Raw genomic sequence first — 26,692 nt, 5'->3', positions numbered from 1 at the left:
TTTAAGATGACCGCTGGTTAAAAACCCTGGCGAGTCTGACTTTTCACATCTAGAACGCGTGGTGATATATATTTACTTTCTGATGGTTTATTAGCGCCCTCTTTTGTCCGGTGTCTGTATGTACTTCTTAAAAAGAGCGACAATGAGCATTGGTATAGTAGATATACGTATACTCAACAGAAGTGCTTATTTTATATATTTATTTTCTTAAAAGTTCATACCTTGACATACAATGAAGTATGAAAAAAACACCATGTGGCCACCAAAATAATAATTGTGACATGAACTTGGGCACCTGTTTTATATTTGCTTTTACATAAATGTTTTGGTAATACATTTCAGATTTCAAACTAAAGGTTAATTAGTGAGCAGGAACTTGTTGCAGTCTTTACCTAAGTTATCATTCAAAACAGACAAATAAATGGCTGTATTTACAAAAGAGAAAATACAAAGATGGTGAATAAATTATAAGCGTCCAGTGAGCAAGAAAGTGGTCTCATGGAGTTTTATCAGTACGTATTAATTTTCCTCTTGGTGCTTTTGATGTGATCATTGTGTCTCACTTGAAAGCTCAGCCTTAATCTCCAGTTTTCTCCTGAGCTGTTGAATTTGAATGATTCTAGATAAACAAACACACACAAAAGCATACATCAAGCTATTGTACTACATTTTGGCAAATTGTAAAAATGTATATGCAGTTGTATTAGGTAAAGGCATGAAAAAAAAGTCTCATTTTAAAGTCCATCTATTGCTAAATAAATGAATCCACAATGATCATTACCAATTATAGCCCCAAATGAAACACAAAACTATCACAAAAATGACAATATCCCAATTAAATATCAGAATATTTCCCTATATTTTGTACATTCAATTAAGTATGTTACATCATTCCGTCTTTTAAAGTTGTGCACATGCATAAAATGGAGCAGATATTTATAATCTCCAATTGCCATAGATACAGAAGAATTTGCTCAAAAACATGCTGGGCAAATTTAAAGTACATATGAATAGTTTAATTACTAAAAGGCTAATTAAAACTGATTAGATGACACAACACATTGTGGTTGCATGCTATTTTTTACATACTACATTTGCATGCAATATCAAAAAAGGATCAAATAATAAATATCCTTAATGGGCTACACTCACTGTCCGTTGCGAGGGGGTGCTCGCCGGTGACGTGCCGGCGTCCCAGGCCGTGACTCTTCGACATGACGCAGTCCAAATAGATTTCCCAGAAGACTCGTGCCAAGTCCCAGTAGAGAGCGGCGAGTTTGTCATCGTCCGACACCCGGAGGACCACCATCAGGTCCCAGAAAGCGGGCACCGTGTCAGCCAACCTGGGCGAGCGCATCTCCAGGAGCACAGCCGTCGCCGAGTCCCAGCACTGCGGGTTGGTGCGGGGCAGGGTCAGGGGGTCCACCTGGAGGTGCAGGGGCATCACGCACACGCAGCTCAGCGCCAAGACCGTGGCGGCCAGGGGGGACATCTGTGGGGCCCATTGAGCAAGGGGAGCAACAGTTTGGCCTTAAAAGACATCTTTGGGCAAAATATCGATCCACTGGGATTCTGTTGAAATTCACTTACCATTTCAAGTGTGAAGATGGATGACAAGTGTTGAATGACAGTCGCTTTGGTCTTCGATGAGGCGTCTTTTTTTTTGCAAGCACTTATCACACAACTTAACTGTCACAAATGCATGGGGCTCCGTCTCCGTGAATTAAAGTGAGCGACTGTGGTGAATAGTCATAAATGTGAAGAGGAAAAGGTTTACCTATGGAGAAAAGGTAGGATGAAAATATTTCTTTAACCACTAAGAATGGGAGGAGGGGGAATACAGTTAATACAGTTATGGCTCATCTTTTTTTTTTTTGTTTTTTTTTTGGGTCAGCCTCCTGTTTTTTTTCTTTAAACACTCAATTGCAAGCCCAAAATTAGGTCTAAGTAGACCATACTTAAATCTATATTCATACACGATCTGAAATACATCTGAATAAATGACTAAGTCAAGCGCATTTTTCTATTGAATATTTTTTTCAGGAAATGCACTATAATTTTTCATCATGACAAAAAAATCCTTGTCAAAAATGATTCCTCATCTTTTTACCTTACTTCTTTAATATTATTTTTATGTCTCGATATCAATATAATTAAAAATATAAGGGTGAAAAAAAGTGTTAATTCATACAACCAACACTGTTTTGACAACTTTTTGAGTTCTTCTAAATTCCAAAATACTGATTTAAATAAACAAAACCACTAGTAATATGTCATACAGGTTTAGGTGTTAATTTACCTTATTGTAGTGGAGGGTGAGGGATCTTTGGGGGGATGTAATATGTCCCAACAATCCTTGGAGCTGCATCTTTTGTCCCCTTAGGCTAAATCCACTGCTCCCATGACCCCAACCTCAGCTGAAGTGGAATAAATATATTAAGAAACCATTTCGCCAGGTACAAAAATACAATTTTTAGTACTCTTTAGGCACTTGACATACTTACGGATTAATTAACTAACCAGGCAATCTTGCAATCATGTTTAAAATACTTTTCGGGTGCCAAATTAAACGAGAAAATGAGACATTTTAATGTATTTTTTTTATAACAACCCCTGATGTCTAAATTTACTGAATGGAAAGATTTAAGGTCAAGATTTATAAAAGAATAAAAAATAAAATAACACATGAGCACAGTTCCATTTCCGTGCTTTTACTGAAATGTCAGTGGCATGTGTGACGTCAGGTGTTATTATCTTCACAGTGAGTGGCCGACTTGAAATGTTCCTTGAGGGAATTGTCATTGAAGAGGATAAGAAAAAAAAAAACAATAATACTGTAATAATACTATGGAGAAACATAATGTACCTTTAAAACTGACACTTAAAATAATATATGACTTTAACAAATGGATTAGGGGGAGATGAAGGCCGAAGTGAATGAACAACCAGACTAAAACCTAATCTCGTTAAACTTGGTTCTGGTTTTGAGGGCATTACAAAATATTATTCGGCAGAGAATTGGTTCTCCAAAGCCAAATTTTCTCCATATTTGAAGAAAAAGATCCAATTAACTTGATTGAATGCTATTATTGTTTCTAACTATGGAACAATTGCTTTGTTTCTTGTGTTACCAAATTGATGAGCTTTAGCATTTGGTAGATATTGTTCAAGCTTCCTCCTTTAATACAACTGGTTTATTCGTTATGAATTATAGTAGAAATAATTTGTTTTAGTCTTGCAGCTAATGCCTTTGTCCATATTAGTTCATGGTAATAATGTATTGGTTGAGTTGTGTCTTTCCATGATTACAGCAGTTTTATTTCTAAGTCTATTCTATAGAATGACGCCAATATATTCCAGAAGTATTTAAGATACTTGCACATTTTTTTCAAGCGTAGTATAGTTTGCCAAAGGTTATTTTCTAATGTGTTCTACAAGCAATCTGGATCCTTGTGTCATGTAAAAGTCCATAAGTCAAGTAACATCTATTAGTGTTTGCTAAAATGTTAGTATAAACTGGTAAAGGCCAGTTTTTAACTCACTACAATTCCACAGTATAAATATTTATCAGCTTTCACAGATGTTTGGAGCAATAGTTTCCAAACAGCAGATAAATTAACAGTGTGATTTGAGATTCTGGTTTGCCGATAGCTGATCGACGTCAGAGGAAAAAAAATCAAGTGAAAAAGAAAGAAAGAAGAAGAAACGTTAAAAGGAGTCAGTAGTTTATTGACTAGTTCAAGTGTACATGATGCAGTGAGAGAGGAGTGTGGACAAGCAGATGTTGGACATGGAGGAAAATACACCCGCCACCATCTGGAGAGGACAACGAGAAGAACCCTGCACGAGACCCCGGTATATGTACAGGCACCATTTAGTGTGAACATGATTGAAAAACATCAGATGGGACACACGCATACATAAAGAATTGCTCTACCTCATTTGCTATCTCCCCATTGAAAATACATGAAGAAGCTCTTTTAATGGTTTGTCTTTGAAGCAAAATGGAACAAGATGAAGGAGAGGCCGAATATAGAATTTGACGATTAGCAGAGGGGGAAAAAAAAAAATCCCTTTTTTTTTTCTTCTCCAAATTCCACGACTCGTCCCTTTTGTGCAATATCTCTCTCTGTTGCATAGTAAATAAAAGTTAAATGTTTCATTGTTTGACATGCACCTTATCTTTTTTTTTTTCTCAGCGTATTTTCTTACAGATCCTGGGGAATTCCCATATAGAATTATTATAAGCCCACTATACAGTAGTGATTGCATGCAGCGATTCCGGTCGACTCGAATCCTACGAAGAGAGTAAAAGGCTAAGCCGGCGGATGTGGTGGCGCGTCGACGGGTGAGCCCCCGGCCGGAGGGCAAAGTGCTCCGTGTGCAACATCCATATATGTTCATGGTGATTGCTTCTTTGGCTTTTTCTTCAACTTCAATACTGCGACTGGACCACGTGTCACGCTTGATCTGGCTAGAGCTGACATGCTTCTTCTCTTTGACCAGGTGCCCCTTTTTTGGCCCCCGGCGTCTGGATTATTAATGTTTTAATAGCCTGCTATAAAACATGCTAATGTAAATGGCAAAATAAAATGATAAAAAGATAAAATGCTGGAATTATGTACAGTTCTGGACAGCATTTGTTCTATGGCCTGCGTCTCTCTCGCATGCAGCCCGCGTATGGTGTTTTTTTTATTTTTTTTAAATGAGGCTATTTCCTCCTCCCGCATTGATTTCCTCTCCCTTTGGAAGGATGTGTTTTTGCGGACTATTCACAGCTTACGCGGCCATGCGGAGCCGGCGGCGGAGGGCCAGCGATAGCGACGGAGCGGGTGTCGGGTCCGAGAACTCGCGCGGAACCCAAACCGGCACTTGTGCGCTGGCTGGCACTGAAAGAGGAGGCGGTAGAGGAGCTCCGTCGTTCTACAAATCAGGCGTGCGTGTGATGAGTGATGTGAAAAGGCTAAAAGGTTGCGCGTGTCTAATGTCACTACATAGGAATTTGTTCAAATTTCCACTATATTTTGACTTCTTTTTTTAAATACGTAGTCTTATTATTCAAGTAAATCTAATGCCAACGGTCAGCAGCAATAAGTGCAATCCAGCTGTCGGGTAGCAAACTAAAAACGCCTTAGAGGAGTCTGTTTGTGATCGGCGTCTGCCCCTTCGCGGTTAAATGGCTGTGGCGTTGGGGTCGTAGCGCCGCTTCTTCACATTTCTTAGTAGGAGACAAGAAACACGTGTTAGTCTCGTGTTAGTAATGTCATGTCCGCCACGCGGTCGGTGCAACATGAGCGTGCAGCCTCACTCGTTCCATGACAGCGTTGGTGAATAACTTTGAAATTGCTATGGAACATTTTTTAGGGTGAAAGTTTTGCTTTGTTGCCATTTTGGTGCCAAGGATGCAAGCCAAAGTGAGAGAAGGTCTTGGGGCTCACGTACTAATGATTTGACAATCCAATTTTGGCTTATCTAAACTGCTGCTTCCTCCCAAAAATGAGGAAATTGCGTAGAATTGGTGGAAAAAAATGTTCCTAAATGTAATTTTGGCCAACATCCCTACTGTGAATTTGTGAGTCATTGGATGATGACAGCCAAATAATACACCATTAAGAGGGAAAATAAAAAATATATGTATAAGTCACACTGGAGTGAGTCGCATTTTTGTGAGGGTAATTTTGGACATGTGTTAAAATAGCGATATTAAAATAGAGAACGTCAGAAAAATACCTAAAAAAACAACATTGGTGGTCAGAGAGTAAAAAAAAAAAAAAACAGTAACCACAAGCCCAATCAAAAATAGTATGTAATAAATGTGACTTATCGTCTGGAAATGATGGTACTTTTTTTCCTAATAGACTAGAGTCCAAATAGTTACTTGGCACCTAGCAACACTATTTTCCATTTTAGAATAAAAGCTTTGTTACCTCACCTAAAAATCTCAGAATATGCAAATTAGTTTTGGCCAAATGGGTTCACTGGACAGAAGTTAAATAAGGTCAAATTTAAAATGGGCGCTGAAGTGAGAGCAGGTCTGCTCCATGTTGCACAACTACAACAAAAAAAAGGTTTTCAGAGGTGCTGACATTCACAGACAATTTTACTTCCATCACTTTGTTCTTTTTAGCATTGAAGGTGCAAATGCCATGTAGTCTTAGATTTCTTTTTAATTAATCCAACTCTAGAAAACAGTCTGTGAATGCAGAAAACCTCGCCTACTCCTTGCAGACAAACTATGCACGCATGCCGACGGTAGCCGACGATGTCTTTTTACCAGTAGGAAAAGGGAAGCGGATATACTATACATTCCAAATACAGTGGTACCTTTACTAACGAATTCTTCTACATACAAAATTTTCAGGTTACAAAAGCCTTCATCTAATCCAATATATGAAAAGAAGATTCAAGTAGCAAAATCACTCAAAGGTCAATACATTTTCTGTGTGTTTTTTTATTTTGAAATTGTCACGGAGATGTTGCGTCCTGCTTGACAATTCCCTTACACTTTTATTTTAGCTTTATTTTAATTTAAGTTTTTCGAGGGTGGTTAAAGCTTTATTTAAAATTGTTGGTGCGGATAAAATGAAGTGGGCCCTGTTATCCACCCATGACTAATATTCTATAGCAATATCCTTACATCTTTTTTTGCATGTTAATTATTTATACATATTAATAAACAACTTTCTTATAATTTCTCTCATTTTTGTGTTTCAAAATTTAAACACCTTTGATAATTTTTTAAAGGGTATATTCGGTAGTTTTGTGTTTTTTTTACATATAAAATACTGCTCTATTTACAAAAAAATCCAAGTTACTAAACAAGTTCTGGAACAAATTAAATCCGTAAGTAGAGGTACCACTGTAGTCCAGTGTGGAAGAAAAGACATCATCAACAGCAACAACACCGACAGCTGTGGGATCAAACCCCCAAAATGGCACAACAACAAATAGGACAACAGGAGTGATGCACAACCTCCCCGTACTGTGGCTTGTTGTGGGGCTCCTAGGGCTCATCGTGTCATGCACCTGATCCAATAGCAGGCCCGTTAAGGCACAACTACCATTGTGTGTTGTGTCATGCAGTGCAATGTGCCTCATCTGTAAACCAAGTGTGTGAAGCAGGCAGCCAAGGAACGGGGGAACGAATGATGGGCAAGTGGATCATATAGTATAATCTATATTATATAATGACAAATAAAATCAATACAATACTTACAATTGAAAAATTAACCTAGAAGCCATACTTTTTTCTTGGCTTTCACTATCGCGAGAATATTTTACGGATTAAAATGTCTTATTAAGAGTCTAAATTCCAGTTAATTCTGCTGTCTTTATGTTCAGCACTTACTTTCTATTTCCGCTAATCTTAAAATGCACTCAAACCAACCTAAATAAATAACGACAACTGTTGACTCTTGGATTTGAAATACTGCACGTATTTTAACTTTTTTTTTAACTCCATTTACAAGCACCTGTTCTAAAAATCCAAAACACACAGGGCCTAAAACGTCTGGCTGACTCCTCCCCATTTAGCTGAAAATAGCAACAATACACATCTGAAGCTTTTTGAACTCTCGTCCGAGCATGCATATCAAGCACCGATCTCGGCCCGTTCCGCCCGATCGGTTTGAGGTTCTCCTACAGACGTCGCCACCCCACACACACACACAACGCGTGAACGCATCACGTGTGGTCGGCGTGCAGATTCTGCAGCAGGAGCTCAAACCCTGGCGTCTAAAAGCAGCGTGGATGCTGGAGGTCGAGCAGGAGAGGCATGCGGCGTGTTTGCTTACTTAAAACCCCATCCAGTCCCCCCCAGCACTATGGCAGCCACAAGGATGGCTCCGGCGATGGAGCCTATTATTAGATTGGTGGCACTAGGACCTGCAAAGGGTGATGGGGGGAAAGACACATGAGCTTCTACGCTGGCTGTCCGGAGCGATAACATGGAACTACACACGATTACAGACTCCGACAATGTCCCGCATGCTCTCCAGTCCCCGTTCTAGAGTTTTCGTGGTGTGATGGTCAGCGGGCTGCCCGCCCAAGGTTGAGCACCCATCAAATGTTTGAAGAAACAGATTGATGGGTGCCGTCTCTTTGTGTGCCCCGCACGACGCAGAGAATGCTTTTTTTTTTTTTCGGGGTGAGCACACAGAAAGGCCCGGCCGGGTCGCTAAGTGGACACCTCTTCGGCTTGTGGCCAGTTTTCCTTCTAAATACCCCACATGCCCCAGAAAGGAGAGGATCACAGGAGCAACCACATGACGACTAAGAAGGAGAGAAGAAAGAAGGAAGGCAGATGAGGAAGATGGGGGGGAACACCGGGAAGCGGAAGGAGAGGAGGGGGGAGCAGAAGGAAGAGGGGAGAGGGAGGGTCCATCAATCAATCACACGACACTGAAAACAACCAATCAGAGGACACGATTGTACATATGGTCATCACCAACACAAGAAGACACAAAGCCACCGGGACGCACACACGGGCTCAGGCCGGCTCACGAAACCGCCCGCACACTGAGGCACCACTATGAGAGGAAGAGCTGTGAAAGGGTTAAAAATGCTTACTCTATTCCCCACCCTGTGCCTCCAAAAATCACCCCCAGGGCCAGAATGGTCCCTGCTACTGCCCCTATCAGCCTGTTAGTGGCCACGCTCACTGTGTGGAGGGAAAAGGAGCATGGTTACCACCCAGGTAGAAGACAAACAACAGGCCTCCGATGCCCACCAGTCCCCACCTAAACTGCCACGTCCAACTTCTCCCTCTGCATCTACATACATCAAATCCCGTGTCTAAAATCACTTATTGTTTTACATCAAAAATCAACATGGTTCTTTCAAGATATAATTAGTCTTAATATTCATTCATCACAGTAGTAAACAAGAGTAAAACACTGGACCCATACTATTAACAGGGGTTAAATTAATCATTTAAAAAAAAATTGTCACTCATTTGTATTATAAGATGGTGAAAAGAAAAGGCTTTGCATGTAAAGGTCAATATGTATTTTCATTTTAAAGGTTTAAATGCAAACGTGTTGAAATTACCTTTTAAAGGAGAGAGGAAAAAGTTGACAAATTTTAAAACTAACCTTTGGGCCCTGGAGTTGGAGTCGTCTCAACGATTTTAGGAGGGTCAGGCATACTACAGTCCGTCCCCGCCCACGTGGAGTCACACGTGCATGTGGCTTCATTGTTGCACACCTGGACACAGCACATTAATGCATCGCAGTACGTGGACACTGAATACTCTCTAAGGTGATACAAATTCTACATTTAGAATGCTTTCCCTTATTTTGTCATTCAACAGAGAGTGTCTCAGCTGCTGAATCCAAAGTAAATGATGAATTTGAAGTTGCATCATAACAATGCTTACAAGGAATGGATTTCTAGGCAATTATGGTGCTGCAAAATGCCAGCTGATGGCAGCCATGTACCGTTTTAGAAACAAGAAAAGAACAGTTTGTGAAGAGGTGGCAAACTATAGCTATACAATTATATAATAAATAGTCTGCCCTCAGTAAACTGTAGAAATATGTAGTTGTTATGGGAAGAAAAGTCAAATCTATGCTTGTGATGTGATATGTCTGCAATACAATATTTGTTCCTTAAACAATTATAACAACAGGTCACTGGTGCAGCATGTTAGCCCTTCCTTATCTTAATTTCCGATTTTTGGAAGATTTAATTGTATTTTTATTAAAAGTGTGGCTACTCCTTGAGTTGCCTGAAAGTGGGACTCACCCCGTGGGCGGAGCACACTTGTCCATTAGGTCCAATGGGGCAGGTGCTAATGTTGAGTGACTGGATGGACAGACACTTGTGGTCAAGGCACATCATGGACGGCCCACAAGGACTCCCGTCATCCACGTAGCCTAAATCGGTCTCATCGTCCAAAAGAACGTGTCCGCCACTGCCAGGGAAGGAATGCGGCAAACGTGCTCGTACCGTATGCTCGTAGACTCTGACGACACAGCCATCTTTACCTGCAGTCAACCAGCCTGCCTTGATGGTTAAAGGACGTGGGGGAGATATCTCCTTTCATTGCTCCAATGCGGGGGCGGGGGTTGGGCCCGATGTTAGAACACAAGAGGTAACCACAGAAGACATCGCTGTGAAAAGAACGCACAGAACAACACGCTCATTAATCTTCCTAAACAATTGCATTTCACAGCAAGACCTGTATTTGGGCTGCTTGTCCATCACTGGCAAAATACTATTATGCAGCTGCAATATTTTTCTTCAAGAGTTGAATGTGAAATACTGCATCATCAAAATTGCTCGAGTGTTTTTTTTTTTTAATCTCAAACTGGACCAGGTCTCTCTCTCTATCTCTCTCTCTATCTCTCTCTCTCCCTCCCTCACCCTCTCTCTCCCTCCAGGGTGGGGGAATGAATATAACACAAACTCTTCGAACAGGTCAGCAGGAAAAACTGTCACAGAATCTGCGACCATTCCAAAATTGCAAGCCCGATGCTGTAACCGGGGGCAACTGTCAAATAAATCCCAGTTGAATAGAAGTTCAATACATGTTGACAAGACGTAGCCCTCCCACAACAGAGCTAACAATTTACACCGCCTCTGTCAATCAGGAAAGTCTTTACATGCAGGAAGTTTCTTTGGCGACTCACTGTTTGCTGCACTGAATCCATTTTTCGCCGTCCCTTCCGCAGTTGCCCTTTTCGGTGCCTTCGGTGTTTAACTTCTCGTAGCAGAACTTCTCGGAGCCTCCAGCCTCTGAAAAGAAAAGAGAGAAGGGTGAACTGTAGTGCAGCTGAACTTTGTTTAGTGCAGTCTATTCATCTTACTTGGCCCCCAGATGTATCTGCACTGGTTCTCTCTGGTCTTACACTCTCCACTGTAACATCGCCCCTTCAGATGAGAGATCACATTAAAGACATCTGTACATGCTTTTGTCATTGTCTTTACTTGCTATTAAAAATGTATTATGATGCGTACCTGGTCCACCTGGCAGAGGTATCCATCTTGTTTATGAAGGTTAGGAGGACACTGTCAAGAAAAAACAGAACTACAATTTGTCATTACAACAATGGAGCATAATTGATTAGTTAATAAAATAAAACAAATAAAAAAGCAACTTAAAAATCGGACGAAACCAAGGAGACACTTAGGATAACAACAATATTCAAATCAACAATAATAAAAAGACAACTAATATACCCCCCAAAAAGTATGATAAAGCATCATCTGCACAAAGCTCCAGAGTGCCCCCACATAACCCCTCTCCCCTCCCACATCTCTTCCTAACCTCGAACCACGATGATTGCATTTCATCACACATAAAATGTCAGCGTATGCAGCGGCTCTTAACTTCCCCTCCATTACAACACAGTCCATTAATCAATGGGTCAATGAGGTGACTTTGCTAAATCCGTTTAGTGGTGAAGATAGTAAAGTGTTCAAAAAAAAATGCAAAACCCATTTATCAAAAGGAATGGATACTAACATGCTACCACCGTGACATAATCACTACATCACTGCTTTCCACCTTTCCTAAAGCTGCAGACAAGGCTACCCCGACAAACTGAACTAAATATATTTCACTTATCATCTAGGTAACATGATAAAGTAGTTAAAGGTATAACCAATAAAAACAAAACCAAGTTTTTGGAAATGGAAAACGCCAAATAAAGAGGCAGAAGAAGCTCCTTTTAACAGACAATATCATCAGCAATATCTACTGTACTTAAAAAATTAAACTATTCAAAACTGCACTGGCCAAAATAGACAAAGCTGCTGACAAAATTGGATTTAAAAAAATAACATAACTGAGTCTCAATGTCTTTGACTTCTATTAGCCAAAATGTGTTTAACTAGTAAATTCTGAGATAACACACCAATATTTTAACATAGTTAATCACTGAAATGTTTGGACTATGAAACCTGTCCAGAGTCTCCGGTGCACGTCTCTGATATATCGCAGTCATTCACGGCATAGCGGCAACTGTAACCTCTTTGTAAGAACTGCAGAAAAGAATAAAATAGATGTGTATGAATACATGTTTCAAGTCTGACTAAATATGTTTTTGTAAAAAAGACTGCGCATCCAGTCAAACTGTTACCAGGCACGTGGTATTGCAGCAGGGGCCGTCGCTGCAGTGCGCCCCGTTAGCCAGTGAGCACTTTTTGCAGCATCCCTTGTAGCACTCCTGAAAATAGAAACAGAGCTGTAGCAATTGGAAGGCAGGCGTGTGGCATCTCCAACCAAGAAAACTCACAGCTCTGGCGCCGCAGTCGCACTCCTCCCCCACTTCCACGAATCCATTCCCGCACTCGGTGGGCTCGTACAGCTGGCAAAATAAGTGGAAATGTTGACTTGGCAAAAGTGGAGTGATTTTGACCCTTTTGCATCTGAACATGCGGAGTCGTGAGTAGCGAACCTTGGTTGGCCGGTTAAAAAGACACGAGCCTCCACCTTTCAAGAGAAAGTCCTTGTAGTCCGAGATGCTGCATTTGGAGAATCTCCGTGGGTGTTGGATTCTGAGGATGGAGGGATCAAACATCTATCAGGCGAACTTTAAATTTCATGCATAAACTTCAAATTTATTCCAAGAATAAATTTAGAAAGAAAACAAATTTTTGGAGAATATATTTTTTCATTTTTCAGATTAAATAACTGTTATATAACATAACACAAAGATCAACATCCCATATTTGGTGCACTAATTCACTCACTAGCTGAGTTAATTATGCTAATCCATGTAGATGATCATAGATTCTCAGTCCCCAAAAAAACATTTCCAACTTTACGCAAACATGCAGCTTTACAACTCTATAGATGGGACACAGCCAATAAAGTAATCCTTCTGGTCATTACCCAGTGTCCTCCATTATGCAGCCAGGCCACGACTCGGTGCAACCACATTCCTCTGTAAATCACAGAAACAAGAAAGGGCAGAGAGTAGAAAAATATTTTAACTTAATATTTTCACTTAATACCTGTAGTAAAAGTATGAATATTTACATTAAGATACATTGTACACTATATGAATTATATTTAGAAATCAAGTTATCCAATTACTACCTGCCCAATTCAAAGAGCCGCAATGAAAACACTGCGTTAATATAAGCAAAAATTTCACCATTAAAAGATATAATCTTATTGAACGGCTTGCATTAAACGTAATCCATTTCCCTTCCCACTATGAGTGACTTTTACATTAGGGAAGACTACAGGCCTACTGAAAATGGGCAGGTCGCAATCATAAACAAACAAAACCGTGCCAGGCAAGTGGATTGGGTTTATTTACAGAGCTTTGAAAACATCTGCTGAATAACCACAAGCGGTTAAATTGCTAAAGATGGCTTTTCAATGATGATATCCCCAGATTACTCTAGTTTGGCCACAAATCCCTCTACTGGAAACAGCAGCACGAGACGTGCAGTTTCAGAGGTCATCTTGAAAACCTCAAACCTCCTTTTACCACTCAGACCAAGCCAACCACCGGCTTCCTAATCTTGTTTTCAACAATCTGGGTAATCGTTCCAGCCACCCACCCTGGCTCATATACAGTAAGAAAGGGCAAATCAAATGCATACTTCTCTTCAATGAGGGGTCCCACTGGATGGCCAGATTCTGAGCCAGGCTCTGGGATAACCAGCTGGCCATTGACCAGGTGCTGCCATACTGTGAAGGCAACAGAGGGTCAATCAAACCTACTGACGGCGTTCTATCTAAAGGCCACGCGAGCGGACTAAATCTGACCTCATTGACGCCGACCCCCCGGGTGACAGAACACATGCCCCCAAAGTAGGCTGCGCTGCTTCTGCCATAGTGAAAGGTCACATTTCTAGAAAATAAACAAACAAACCAAAGAATAAATAAAAAAGACATCAAGGGCAGCCATCACGCAGCGTCGAAAGGTGATTTCCGGAACTTACGAGAAGAGGTGCACGGCGTCCGCGTGATGCTTGATGCTCTGCAGGCGGTACTTGGAAAAATCCCGCAGCATTTCCAAAGGCCTCACGCTGACCGGAATACGATCTTTGTCTGTCCAGATCTCCGAAGCAACCAGCACTACGCGAGTCCGCAGCTGCTCTTTGAAGACCTGCCATTGATGTGTGCAGGGGAATGGAGGGCAAACAGAAGCGAGAGCACAGATTCAGATCAATAATGCACATTGCCGTCTGGACTACTGAGAGAAGATCAAATAACACTGCACAAAAAAGAAGGCCCGCCATTTGCAAACACCGCAAATACTGAAGAATTGAAGAAAAATGATAAGGTCGGCAAGGGTATAGCGTCTCTTAATATGTATACGAGAAAATAAACCCTTTAAATTGAAAGAAACGGGCTTAGATTGAACACCGAGCAAGAAAACATGTCCAAAAATGATGACAAGATCATTATTGTTCCTGTATATATGTACTTTTGTAACCTTTGTGTTGTTTGGTGTCCCGTGAGAGTTTCTCAACCGTAAAATATGTGCATTTCAGGTTGAGGAAACCCTGACTCAGACAGCCACGTTGCAGTAAAAACAAAAACAGAGCTGCTACGGTTTGTTTACGACGTTACCTTGCTTTGACGCTTCATGTGGCCTTCAAAAGGACATGGCGAAAACAAACAAGATCAATATGCCAACACGGGGGAGGAAAAAAAAACAGCTTACGTGTTAAGGTACTTTCTGAAAAGTCCCTTTGTGGGATTATCCTATCCTAAATAGCGGAATTTTATGCAAGAATCGTGGCAGGGAACGCCAGGGAGAAAATCTCACCAAAGCCAATAGTGCCGCCTTAGTGTTACTGAGTGACTCAGACTGTACCGAAAGTGTTCGGCCAACTGAAAGAGGGGGAAGGGGGAAAAAAAAAGGAAGACCTTACTCACAGCATCCACAAGATTCACCACCGACTTGGCAATATTGCCTGTGTGCTGCTTGTTTTTTTGGCGTTTGTACTGCAAGGAAAAAGAAAAAGGTTTAAGTTATTTGTGTATTGGTTTTGCAAGTAGCAAAGAAAAAAAACATGGTAGAGAACACTTACCATACTGTGGTCAGAGACAATCATGATCTCCAAATATTTCATCTCTTCAAATACAGATACCTGGAAAATAACAGCATCAGATAATCCGCAATGACGAAATCGATTTAAAATGTGTACTATACTCTTCTTCCAAAAGCAGAGCCCTGGTGTGATATGCTTTGGAGTCCAGGTAAAACTATGCAAACACTTGACATCATTGCATAACAATTCACAGGCGGGTGAGGGGAAGTTTGTGTTGTCTCTCCAGAGATGAGTTCAGACACTCACAGCTCGCTTTTTCCGGCGCTTCAGCCAGGACAAGTCATCCAGCTCCGAGAAGAGTTTCTCTTCCTCCGCTGTCAGTGTAAACAACGCACAGAAGCCCCCATTAAAATAGGCAGGGAGCATTTATAGCCAAAACATTATATACATCTGCACAAGTGATGATCCAAAAGATTCTACTGTCAAACTTGCAGTCTGGGGGCCAGAACTGGGACACCACATCGTTTTGTATGGCCCTCAAATTAAGGTTCAATTCCAATGGCAATTGGGAAGAGTTACTGGCCGGCAGAGCAACACGTTCGAAGGCAATTTCTAGAGAAATGTTTGTTTTAATTTCCTGTTTGGATACTGGAATTTCCTTGAAGCCCGCAAGTGGTTGTACATGTGTGTATGGCATAATATAGTATCCAAATGAGGTGGTTAATAAGAAATATGTGACAAGCTGGGGTGGAGGCCCTGAAAGAAAGGATGTTTTCAACGATGATGTTTGACAGTGTTGTAAATCCTTGCCCAGTTGCTGTGACTCATTCTTCCATTGGAGCGAGGCACCTCTTCTGAGCTGATGAGGCCTTGCTTCTGTAGCCTAAAGGGTGAAAACACAATAAGCTACAAGGTCCAAGGAATGTGTTGACAACTAAAAACCTACATGTTTACACATTGAATCTTGTGTATCACTGACATTGGAAGTTTAAAGTACAAAATGTGTATTTATATAAGAAAAAGGGAATCCACACATTCCGAGACTCATGATGTAACAGTCACACAATATATAAATCTACCTAACCCTTAACTTTGTTGAATTCATAACCGACAGCTGACAAAAAAATACACTATTGAGATTATTACGGGACAAAATAATTGTCTTGCACTATGGATTCCAACTTCCAAGGTTTATCTACGCTGTCACCTTGACTCCCTGCGGATCTCCCAGATCTGCTCTCTTTCCCTTTCTGCTTCCTCTCTTTTATGAGAGGAAACCGAGGTTCGAAAAAGCCTCGCAATCTTTTCTGTTCCTACAGTTCAAGGTTCCAACATTTCTCCTGTCCACCCTTTCCCACCGCCAAATTCTAATCTATAAGCATCCCAAATATGTATGTTAGTCACTTGACGTCAAAGAGGGTGTAGGCCACTGACCTGGGGCAGGAAACTGTCAAAAGTGTTCGTCATTGACACTCACATTAATTTTTCAATCCTCGGAAAAATATAGGGTTTTAGTTTGGTTTTTCCACGTACAACTCATAGTTAAGCTAAAACAACAGACAACACTGAGGATAAATGACCTTCAAGGACTTAATTAATGATATACTACATAGTATACCTGCAATTACTCGCATCTGGGTGCCTAAAATAGCACTGGCATTTAAAAATGCCTGACATTGGCTTTTTTTGTGGAAATATAGGCTTTTAACTAATGTGATGCAGACACAATAGTGCTCATTAAAAGACCCATTTTCTATTCACTTTTGTGTCCCATTAAGACCAAAAGTGTCAGAACTGTTTTTCAATGAGGGCCATTAAAAAAAAAAAAAGAAATAGTCCTTCCCATTCATTCGTTAAATAGATCATCGGAATCAGGTTGAAAATAAATAAATACATATATAAAAACATCTGCATTTGACAGTTTAGGCTTTGCAGACTTTTTAAGGATTACATTTCTTTGCCAAATAATTGCCAATTAACTTTAGAGGGTTGATGCAGAATTGTTGTACTTTTTTGTACTGTTTACTTTTGTAGGTATTTGCTGTGGATAGTGTAAATTATACTAGCGTTAAAGATATGTGACAAAGGTAACTAGTTCCAAACTGCAGTTCAATGCAGAAAAATGTTATCGCACGCAGGAATTTTTGCAACGCTGTTCCAAAGTCAAATGGCAATGGACAGTCAAGAGGAAGATACGATGACAAAAATTGCAAAGCCGTCAAATAATAATGGCGTCTATGTCTAACACGATGCCAAAATCGAAAAAGCCATGAGTGGCTACCTTGTGGATTGACCTTGAGTAGGATTTCTGCTCTACTTTGAGTAGCATAACATTGCTTATCCAACAAATCAAATAGTCAACATTTGCACAATTTCTTAAATTAATGCTGCAGCAACAAAATTCTCAATAATAACTTATTATCAGATCGAGGCTAAGGCAATAACTTACAATTAAATGAGTCTGTTGCAGTGGCTCAATCAGGTATATATGGACTCCATCGTCAAACATTCCACTGAAAAGACAAACGAGCATTCAATATTGGGTCAATATTACTGTGTATGAGAGCAAAATGTTAGTGCACAATTCAGTTCACTTACTGCAGCCCATTGCAGGTAGATAAGGCCACACGGGAGTTACTCTTGCCTCTCACCTGCCCGTGGTAGTAACAGTGCTCACCGCCCTGAGGGAAAAAAAACACACGCTATTAAAAACAGGTCAAATTATACGCATTCAATATGAGAAGCTGCAATTGCTGACATCAATGAGGGCCAACATTATGACCCTATGTGCAAATAGCTGTAATATAATTGCTTAAAGAAACATTCCTATTGTGAATATAGTAGTGTATGACATATCGGCTAGTAGTACCGAGACAAAAATCAACTTCCTTGTACACGGTGAATAACTGCTAGTAATAAATAAGGACAGTTTTATGGAACAATTATGTTAGGGTCTGACCACCCACCCCTGATGTCATACTACACACATCCTTGCACACCTGAGTATTTTTCCCATTTATATTGTTTTCCTTTTGGCTGGAATATTTCAAATAAGAAAACCCCAGAAGAGGTGCCATTTCATCTTGCAGAAAGCGATGCTCTTGTGTTAATGGGGGATCGTGAACACATTACAAAGTAGGTCTCGGTGCTATCTGTGACTCAGATGTCAAGACGCCGGGTGAGTGAAGGACTCTGGCTCGCTTTCCCACCCTCTTTCTTTTTCTCGCATTTCACCCATCTAACACTGCACTGACACTGCAGAGTGCTTTCCCTCCCTGGTCACGTGAGCAGAACTCCAGCAGGAGGCTGCGGGGCGAGCGGAAGCCTGCTGATTCAGCTACAGTACACCCAACCCATGCAGCCTGATTCAGCAACCGCAAAAAGAATCTTATTCTATAACCTGCTTACTACCTCACTTGCCTAATGTGTACCTGGCCTTAACATTTGGACAATCGAATTGTATTGAGTGCTTTACTCTTACAGAGGCTATAATAAGCTTTGATGGATACAGCAACAATAATATTACAAGTAAAGAGAATATATATACACAAATATATACATATACATACATATATACATTTAAATATTTATATATATTTATATATATACATACATATAAATACACATATGTACATACACAACCAATTTTCTTATTTTTACAGAAAACTGCAAGTACAAACTGGCACCATGATAACACAAAATATGCTGTTAAAGTAATACCCCTCACGGGTCAGTTCAAACGAAGTATGATTATCCTTGTTAGGGCGGAATATTGTTTTGGATCTCATTAGTTACTCTGCTCTGCTACAATCCTTTCTTTCATTAGTTTCAAACTCATTTTTGTTTTGATCTTCTGTAAAGTATTTTCTTTTACTTGCTGCATGATAGTTTCAAATGAATTGTACAACACTTGGCTCAAAAGTCTTGTTCCTAAATTTGCCTTACAGCTTGGATAAACGTCGGTCATAACATACACTTGGACACACTCATCCATATTTTTTTATCCACAAATCCATCTGTTCTACTTTCTAGAACAAAACATGCAGTCTACTACATTTCTGTTACCTTCGATAGGACAGGTTTTTCACCCTCGTAGTGGATCTCAACATAATTGGAAGACAGCAGATCGCTGAAAAGACAAAAAAATGGCTTAAGTTAAAGGAAGATGTCACAATGCAGCCATTTTTGTATATTTGTGGAATAGAAAACTATGCTAAAAAAAAGAAGATGTAAACAACCTAAACTAGTAATGCATATAAAATGCACTTAAACTGAAGGTACACACACAAACATATTGTACAGACTACATTCTATTTTAGGGATCATGAAATAGTGATTGACCTCAGGAGTTCCAGTCACACAGTTTAGTTTGAACATTTGATCCTTGAGAGTGACTTCAGTTCTCAACCAACACATACAGACAAACTACATTCAAGTGAGTGGAACTCACTGTTATGTGCATATACTATGTGCACAAAGTAAACAATGTACTTTTATACATCAAAATGCAAGTGAGTGCTCTTGTAAGTTAAGGTACCACTTCAAATTTCTGTAACATTACAAAGCTCAGCATGAACAGAAGCTCAGAATTGAATGCAGCAAAGGCAAATGGTGAATAACATTGTGATATCACCTTCAACCCTGAACAAAAACGTCCTGTAGAGAGCCCACTGTCAGTGTCCATTACCATCACATACTGTACATTCAATCTGTGTGCTGACTTCCGAGAGAGAGAGCAATTTTTGCAACAAAGGTATTTTTTCCCCTTGAGTCGCCCCACTGATGAAAAAAAACACACCCTTTTTCAAAGAATAGCTTCCAATCGGGATTGCGAAAACCGGGGAAGAAAAAAAAAAGGATTACTTGGCAAAAATTTGTCCGGTAACACACCACCTGGCGGTGTGACATTTGTGAGTGATGCTCAGAAGCGTGCTAGCGAGAAGTGCATTATTACGAAAGGATGCTCAAGGCGTGAGAGTGACTCCTAAGTGAGGTGCTATTTTTAGCGTGACACACAAGGCGTGGAGCGGAGAGTAGGCCATGCCATCAAGTAATAATTGTGTGCGTGCGCATGGTTGGGAAAGGACCAGCCATGGAATGTGAGCTTCTTTAATTGAGCCTTTGCTGAACTAGGGAGTGTCTGTGAACCTCTTGAGGCTTGCACACAAGTGCCACAATGCAGCAGCCACAGCGTAATGGCAGCAAAGCAAGGCAACCAAAACGCTGCAGGAGGTTCTGATGTCTGACACCGCATTAAAAGAAGCTTGAACTCCTGCAGTGACGCCCAGCACTGTCACGCCCAATCATCGTAGCCCCAACGCATGGATAAAAATCTGCTTTGAAATCAGATGAAAAGAGATGCTTCATATTCAGAACATGGCGTTCCCTTCTTCTGCAGCTCACCAGCCAGAGCATTAGCATGTACCTTTATCAATATTCTTTTCATTGCAATTAACTGAATAGCTAGTGTTGCTCCAAATATGGTACTGTTTATTCATTCATTTTCTGTCCTGCCTAGTCTCACAAGAGGGGGTGCTGGAGCCTATCCCAGCCAGCTATAATTGACAGCCAATCGTAGGGCACAAGGAGACGGACAACTCTTCTCACTCCAACTCATACCTAAGGGCAATTTAAAGTGTTCAACCAGCCATGCTTATTTCGGGAATGTGGAAGTAAACAAGAGGATCCTGGAGAAAACCCACGTAAGCCCAATGAGAACATGCAAAGTCTATGGATTCAACCCTCAATCTCAGAACAGTGATGCCGATGCGCTATCCACTGAACCACTGGTCAGCAATTATTCTATGTTTTACTAAAATGAACATTCTTTCTTGAAAGACAGGGATTTAATGTAACATAACATCCCCAACAATATGAAGTACTTTCATCATAGGGTACATTTCTTTTGTCTTGTCCTGATAATTGCAGTAAGAATGAGAATGTGCAATTCCCATACCAAGTCAGAGCTTTCACATCCTCAAAATTGTAAGGCAGGCGTGGCTTACAACAAAAACACCCTTATAGGAGCTGCCAAATCTGATCCATCAACACAGGCCAGTAGATGGCCGTGCATTCCCCTCCACTCAAAGTACAGAGCTGTAAAACCACCTTGTTTTTTTTTTTTTTAAGGGTGGGTCTATTAAGTCCCAGCAGTCAATATACATTTCAGTCAGACATTTTAAATTATTCAATATCTAATACACTTTGTAGATGCCTCTGCATGTGGCACTTGTTATCATGATGGTTAAGCGCTTGCCACACGGCAAAAATGCATTACAATTTGGTCTTGGGTTTGAAGACCACAGTTGGTTTACTATCATATTTTTCAAACAGCGTTTGAATATATATATATTTCAATATTTGGCAGATGACTGGGAATAGCAAACCTACTTTGGATATGATAATTATGAGCTGCATGAATGGAGTATAAAGTACTCTTATTCAAAATACAGAAAAGCAGTAGTACTTTTTATTACTTACTTTTCATTGCTCCATTATATTTATTTGAAATAAAACAGATTTTTTTAATCAAATCAGAATGTTCCACCAGACAAAAGAAATGTAATAAGTTAATTTATGGCCAAACCGCCAATTTCTAAAGTACACCCCAGTAGTCACCAACTTTTGGGGTATTACATTAGTACTAGTTTCTTGCAGAAAAGTATCCTCTATGAACCAGGAAGTGAACTCAACCGAATGCAATAGGAGCCGCATAATGTATTTATCATGCTGCAGTTTGCTGTCTTGCATCTTAATACTGCACTGCATCCTACTGAGATGTGTTCGTAATATTTTGCTCCTCTTGTCAGTTTTAAAAAAAGTATAAAATGCAATAATTAAGTGATCATCGGAAACCCCTTTGACAAGTTTTGTGTAGACACTCTCAGATGAATTAAGAAGTACCTGTCCTCAAAGCCGAATTGTCATATTAACAGCAAACGCAATCCCAACTGAACACAAAAGCTGAAGATAGCATCGCAAAGATGACCTAAACATAGCGAGGTCACCCAGTTATTTAACTGATCGATGAAATTGAATGTGGACTTTCTTGAAAAAGATTCCTCTCTGAACTATAATGTCAGACCCAATCCATATCTGTGAATTCCCCCATCAAAAAAAGAGGAAATTCAGACACTGCGTTAAAAATGAACCTAACTGAGGCATCCCGTCGGAGAATAACCCGATAATCCTGCGTAGTGGTCTCCCCGTGATCAACAACAATGTAACAATTCTGCAATCTCTTCCGCTATTGGCACAGCTGCAGGAAAGCCCACGTCGGCTGCCCCGTGGGATGACAATTATTTTCTGGTGTTAAAATAAACCGCCACTTCCTCCGTGATTGGGAAAGGGTTACAAATCAAGCTAGTGCAGTAGCCTTGATATCTGACTCCACTCAGCCATGAAGTCTGTATGAAATTACCATACTTTATGACAGAACCCAGCTTTAAATCGCATTAAGAGCCCAGGGATTCAATTAGTATTTCAAAATCCTTTGTACACATACACATTAAGCTCTCACATATGTAGACCGGCTACCGAGCGGAGGAACTAAATCAATATCATTGAGTGTCCGGAGCCTCATGTCTCCAAGCGGGATCTGCAGAGCGTCTGTCTCTAAGCTGGTTTCGAATCAAGCCAATTAAAACCTCATTTAAAAAGCTGATCTTTCAGAAATAACATTAAATGACACGCGTCTTTGTCTGTAGTCTGGAAGCTTTAGAAAAGAAAAAAAAGAAGAAGAAAGCAAGAGAATAGTCCACAATTTGGCAGCTTCCTCTGAGAATATCTTTCAATTCCTTTAACAAATGTTCCACTCATCAAATAGAAATTTCACACAGACGTCATTCATAGTTTAGCTTTTTACATTTGTGCTACTGCTAAGGATTTGTTCCTTTCTATGTAAGATTATTCAACAATAAAATGACTAAACCAATTTTCACAAGGCACTGTTTACATGAATTTCTCAATAGCAAAGACGACTCATTAATTATACAAAGAGTTTATACTTTGATGCCTATCCCAATCTTGTCTTTGTTACATTTTTTAGACTGACTATAATAAGGAGTGTAGCTATTTTACCACAGTGTGGGCAGAAATACAGTGGTAGGGCAGCTGCTGCCCATCCAACCTCAGCAGCCGATGCTACTTTGGGAGACGTGCTCATACACCAAAGGATAAACCACAGACTGAACATTTTTCATGAATCACAACCACACTGGCTCAGATCAAAGCGTGCTCATGATATTTGTTTGTCTATATGTCGGCAGGGATGTGAACGCGCGGCTTGGATTGATTCATATTGTTGTCGCAGGTGCACCCAACAGCACAGAGGTAAACTCAAAAGGTAATTATAGAGGCGAACTTACTTGTTCAGGGTGAGGTCGAGAACAAATCGGGTGCCGAACGCTTCTATCTGGTAGCTGACCTGAGCGAGGTGGATTACCTGTAGGGTGGAGAAAAAAAATTAATTTGCAAGTGCATTTGCACTTTTCAAAAACACCTCGAAATTCATATGCTGCTGCGCTCCGTAACTTGGGAATTCAACTAACATATTTGGGGAAGAGATGTGCCCCAAAGTCTGCACACGATATCACAAGAACTCAGTTCCATCAGCGATAAATAATTCACACGAGTCAGAAGAAGACTCCAAAATACCCAATAGCTCAAAATAAAAAAAACTTGAAGAAAAAGGCTCCAGCATGCCTAAATCAAATCTGGAAGAAGTCCTATTTCAGAGCGTTAGGCCATTGAAATTATGCAGTGTTAACCTAAGACTTTAGCACCCCGGGTTCAATAACAAGGAGAAGCTTGAAGTGTCGAGCCAGAATTCACAAAAGGTGACGTCTATGCAGTCTTTTAAAATACCAAAAGTAGCTGCAAACTAATATGCTTATATTTGATTGTAATGTTATGCTTTAGCGTTTAACAAAACATGAGTGTAAGGTGCATAAAATACATGTTTTTGTGTAAAACATCAATATATGATTTACCTATTTACACACTTTAACGTCTAAGACTGTCAACATGTTTTTAAATACTGCCTGTATCATGAATAAATGTTTTATCCTTGACTGGCAGTTTTACTGTACTTTAGTTGAGGCTCCATTATGGTAAAATAAATGTCTTCTAAATTTTATTCACTGTAGAGAACAGCAACATTAACAACACTACTAAATTTGAATTCTTTACACATTAACGCTTTGAAGGCTTCCATTTACCCGCTCAGCTTACTCGTATGTGGTACCACCTTTTTTATGAATTAAAAAGTCACACTGAATCAATAGAAAGGGGCTTTGTTATGATATTGAAGTAATATGCCACATAATTAATTAATAACGAAGGAGGTGCGACACATCCTAGAAGTGTATCACTTGCCGCTGTTTTATCTACACACAAAGAATTGGGAAAATTGATTGAAAAACAATTTAGTCTTTGCACTCTACCCCAATTAATTAAAACATACCGGTATTATAAAATAGTCGTCATTACAATCTATCACGTTCAAAACTGTTTTGCCATTTTCCAAACCAGTCCAAGAATTACTGCAGTCAGATGGTACTGATACACATCCATATTACAGTTTTGCAGTATTACACCGCAAAAGCAGCAAAAAAGGGGTTTTACTGCAAAAAATATTCTGAAGTATTCCCCCGTTTTTCGCGAAAAACAGTCCAAAATACAGGCTGTGATGCAGTTAAGTATAGTTGATACTAGGACAGAGAAAATTGGACTGCAGTTATTTCCTGACCAGGTAAAAATGAGCTATCGTGTCCCCAGTGGACAACCAAAGCAGATGTGGCGAACGTATGGCAGATGGCGATTTGGCTTGGGTGCAGCTTTCTTCGGGCAGCGCACAGCATAATTTCAGGCAGCAATTTGTGTGCTTGGAAAAGAGGATGGCAAGCTTGTGAGATAGCCTGATATGCAGCCACGTGCTGAGTCTATCTGCTGATGGGAACAAAATTGAATCTGACTCAGCTTGAAATTTGCCTACCTGACCCTGTGCGGCTTGGCTTTTGGCCCGTGTGTCCAGGTCATGGGCGGCACTCTCCGACTCCTCGTTCAGGTAGTAAACGAGGCGGGATGGGTAGGCGATCACCTCCTCCGTGGGCTTTTCGGAAACGAGTGCTGCAGTCGCCTGTTGCTTCAGCGGCACTGCGTCCCTCTCAACCTTGTCCTCTGCACTGTGAGAAGCTGCAAGAGAGTTTCACACACACGCACCTGAGCCAGCCGGCCGGCCGTCATCCGAGGGTCCTCGACACACGTTTCCAAAGAGTTCGGGATGTCACTGACACATTTTTTTTAGTACTGAGCTGTAGTAGTAATACGCAGGGGGAATCCAGGGTGTGATGACTTTTGCAGCAATTATTCTAATTCATCTGACTTGGATTGTGTATTTCCAAAAGTGCTTTATCATGATCAGCCCACTTCCATAAGACAGTCAGTTTGGTGCAGTTAAGATAAGATCCCTCTTCATTTCGAGTGCATATATAAGTATATATGTTTTTTTTTTCAAATACAGTTGCGTTTTTAGCATAGTGAATAAAACTGGCATGTTTAAGGACTGTCCTACACCGGCACGTTTAAGTCATAGCACACACAAACGTCTCTTTTTCTTATCTAACCAAGAGACGCCAAAATACGCAAAAATTGCCCAGGATGCATCTGATAACACGGAAGGTAAATACAAAAAAATGTAATAATAATGCAGCGCTACTTACCGGATGACGCTGGTGATATGTGAAGCCAAAGCGTGAGGATGCTGACGAGCAAAGTGTCCAGAAATATCAAACGCATGATTCATATTTGATGACTGAAATATCTCGGTATTAACACAACAAGGTAGTGTGGAGCTTGCAGCCCATCGTGGCAGGCGGGGAGGTGCCGAAGAAGAGACTGACGGGGAAGGATGAGATGGAGGCTGGTGGAGGGGTGCGGGGTGGGGGTGCTTTCTTCTTTAAAGGTCCGGGAGGCACTGGACTGCTGCTGCTGCTGCAGATGATGATGATGATGATGATGGTGGTAGTGGTGGTCGGGAGGGGAAGGAGGGGAGCGTGGAGAAGGCGGCGGCCGTGCAGCTACTGGAAGTTCATCGGCAGACTCCTCCTCGTGCAAGGGCACGCATGAAGACAACCCGGAGACAGGAAGTGGTTGCACAGGATGATTCAATGAAGGGCGAGTAGGTGATGCGAAGGGGGCAAAAATAATAAAAGAGAGCAAGATATACTCAGTCTCCCCCTTGATGTAAACATATGCAACATAAAAAAACGTATTCTTCATGATAGGTGTGCATTTTAAGTTTACTTTGTGCAGTCAGTTTACTAGGATAACAACCCTTGGATACCCATGCATACAAATAGAGATTTGCACACAGGTACATAGGAAAATGAGTATTCGATATGTCATGAGGAAGGGCTATATGGTGTACTCACATTGGATTGGCTAAAAAGGTAGCCACTTCCTGGTAGTGGTGGTTTTGTTGATGTTTTTTCTCTACAATGACATGAAGAAATGATTTAATCCTTCAATAAATAGATTTAAAAATAAATACGGGGTGGCCTCACAGTTTTTGGGTAGTGGGTTCAATCCCAACGTGTGGCGTTTGCATGTTTTCTCGGGCTTGTATGGCTTTTCTTCAGGTACTCCACTCATCACCAAAAACATGTATGCTAAGATAATTGATCACTCCCAAAATTGACCCAAGATATGAGTGTGTGTGGCTGTCCCTTGA

At 40.6% G+C, this 26,692-nt stretch overlaps 2 protein-coding genes across 6 annotated transcripts; both read right to left on the bottom strand.

Annotated features, from left to right (window-relative positions):
* Positions 1-274: 274 nt before the first annotated feature.
* LOC144204105 (protein FAM237A-like) lies at positions 275-1,739 on the bottom strand. Its single transcript, XM_077727882.1, has 3 exons — positions 1,591-1,739; positions 1,153-1,492; positions 275-619 (listed from the first exon to the last, which is right to left on the bottom strand). The coding sequence occupies exons 1-3, from the start codon at positions 1,591-1,593 to the stop codon at positions 510-512; spliced, it is 453 nt and encodes a 150-aa protein (XP_077584008.1). The 5' UTR covers positions 1,594-1,739; the 3' UTR covers positions 275-509.
* Positions 1,638-26,096, bottom strand: adam23b (ADAM metallopeptidase domain 23b). 5 transcript variants are annotated; one of them, XR_013327819.1, is made up of 27 exons: positions 25,683-26,096; positions 24,956-25,155; positions 23,328-23,404; positions 19,027-19,090; positions 17,560-17,642; positions 17,411-17,474; positions 15,772-15,844; positions 15,268-15,335; positions 15,001-15,060; positions 14,846-14,914; positions 13,903-14,069; positions 13,727-13,811; positions 13,561-13,648; positions 12,839-12,890; positions 12,402-12,501; positions 12,240-12,311; positions 12,084-12,170; positions 11,905-11,985; positions 10,960-11,010; positions 10,809-10,872; positions 10,632-10,737; positions 9,987-10,112; positions 9,745-9,913; positions 9,093-9,204; positions 8,569-8,659; positions 7,794-7,884; positions 3,709-5,218 (listed from the first exon to the last, which is right to left on the bottom strand). XR_013327819.1 is itself a non-coding variant. In XM_077727880.1 (26 exons), the coding sequence occupies exons 1-26, from the start codon at positions 25,756-25,758 to the stop codon at positions 5,173-5,175; spliced, it is 2,331 nt and encodes a 776-aa protein (XP_077584006.1). In that variant the 5' UTR covers positions 25,759-26,096; the 3' UTR covers positions 3,709-5,172. The 5 variants fall into 5 exon arrangements, 3 of the variants coding, with proteins under 3 accessions (XP_077584006.1, XP_077584005.1, XP_077584007.1); XR_013327820.1 differs by lacking the exons at positions 3,709-5,218; positions 7,794-7,884; positions 8,569-8,659 and adding exons at positions 1,638-1,777; positions 2,300-2,417; XM_077727880.1 differs by lacking the exon at positions 7,794-7,884.
* Positions 26,097-26,692: the final 596 nt, after the last annotated feature.

This window comes from Stigmatopora nigra, chromosome 11 (genome assembly GCF_051989575.1).
Source record: "Stigmatopora nigra isolate UIUO_SnigA chromosome 11, RoL_Snig_1.1, whole genome shotgun sequence".
NCBI classification, from domain to species: Eukaryota; Metazoa; Chordata; class Actinopteri; order Syngnathiformes; family Syngnathidae; genus Stigmatopora; species Stigmatopora nigra.
Note: the sequence above shows the minus strand (reverse complement) of the source record. Positions and strands in the feature narration are given on the sequence as shown.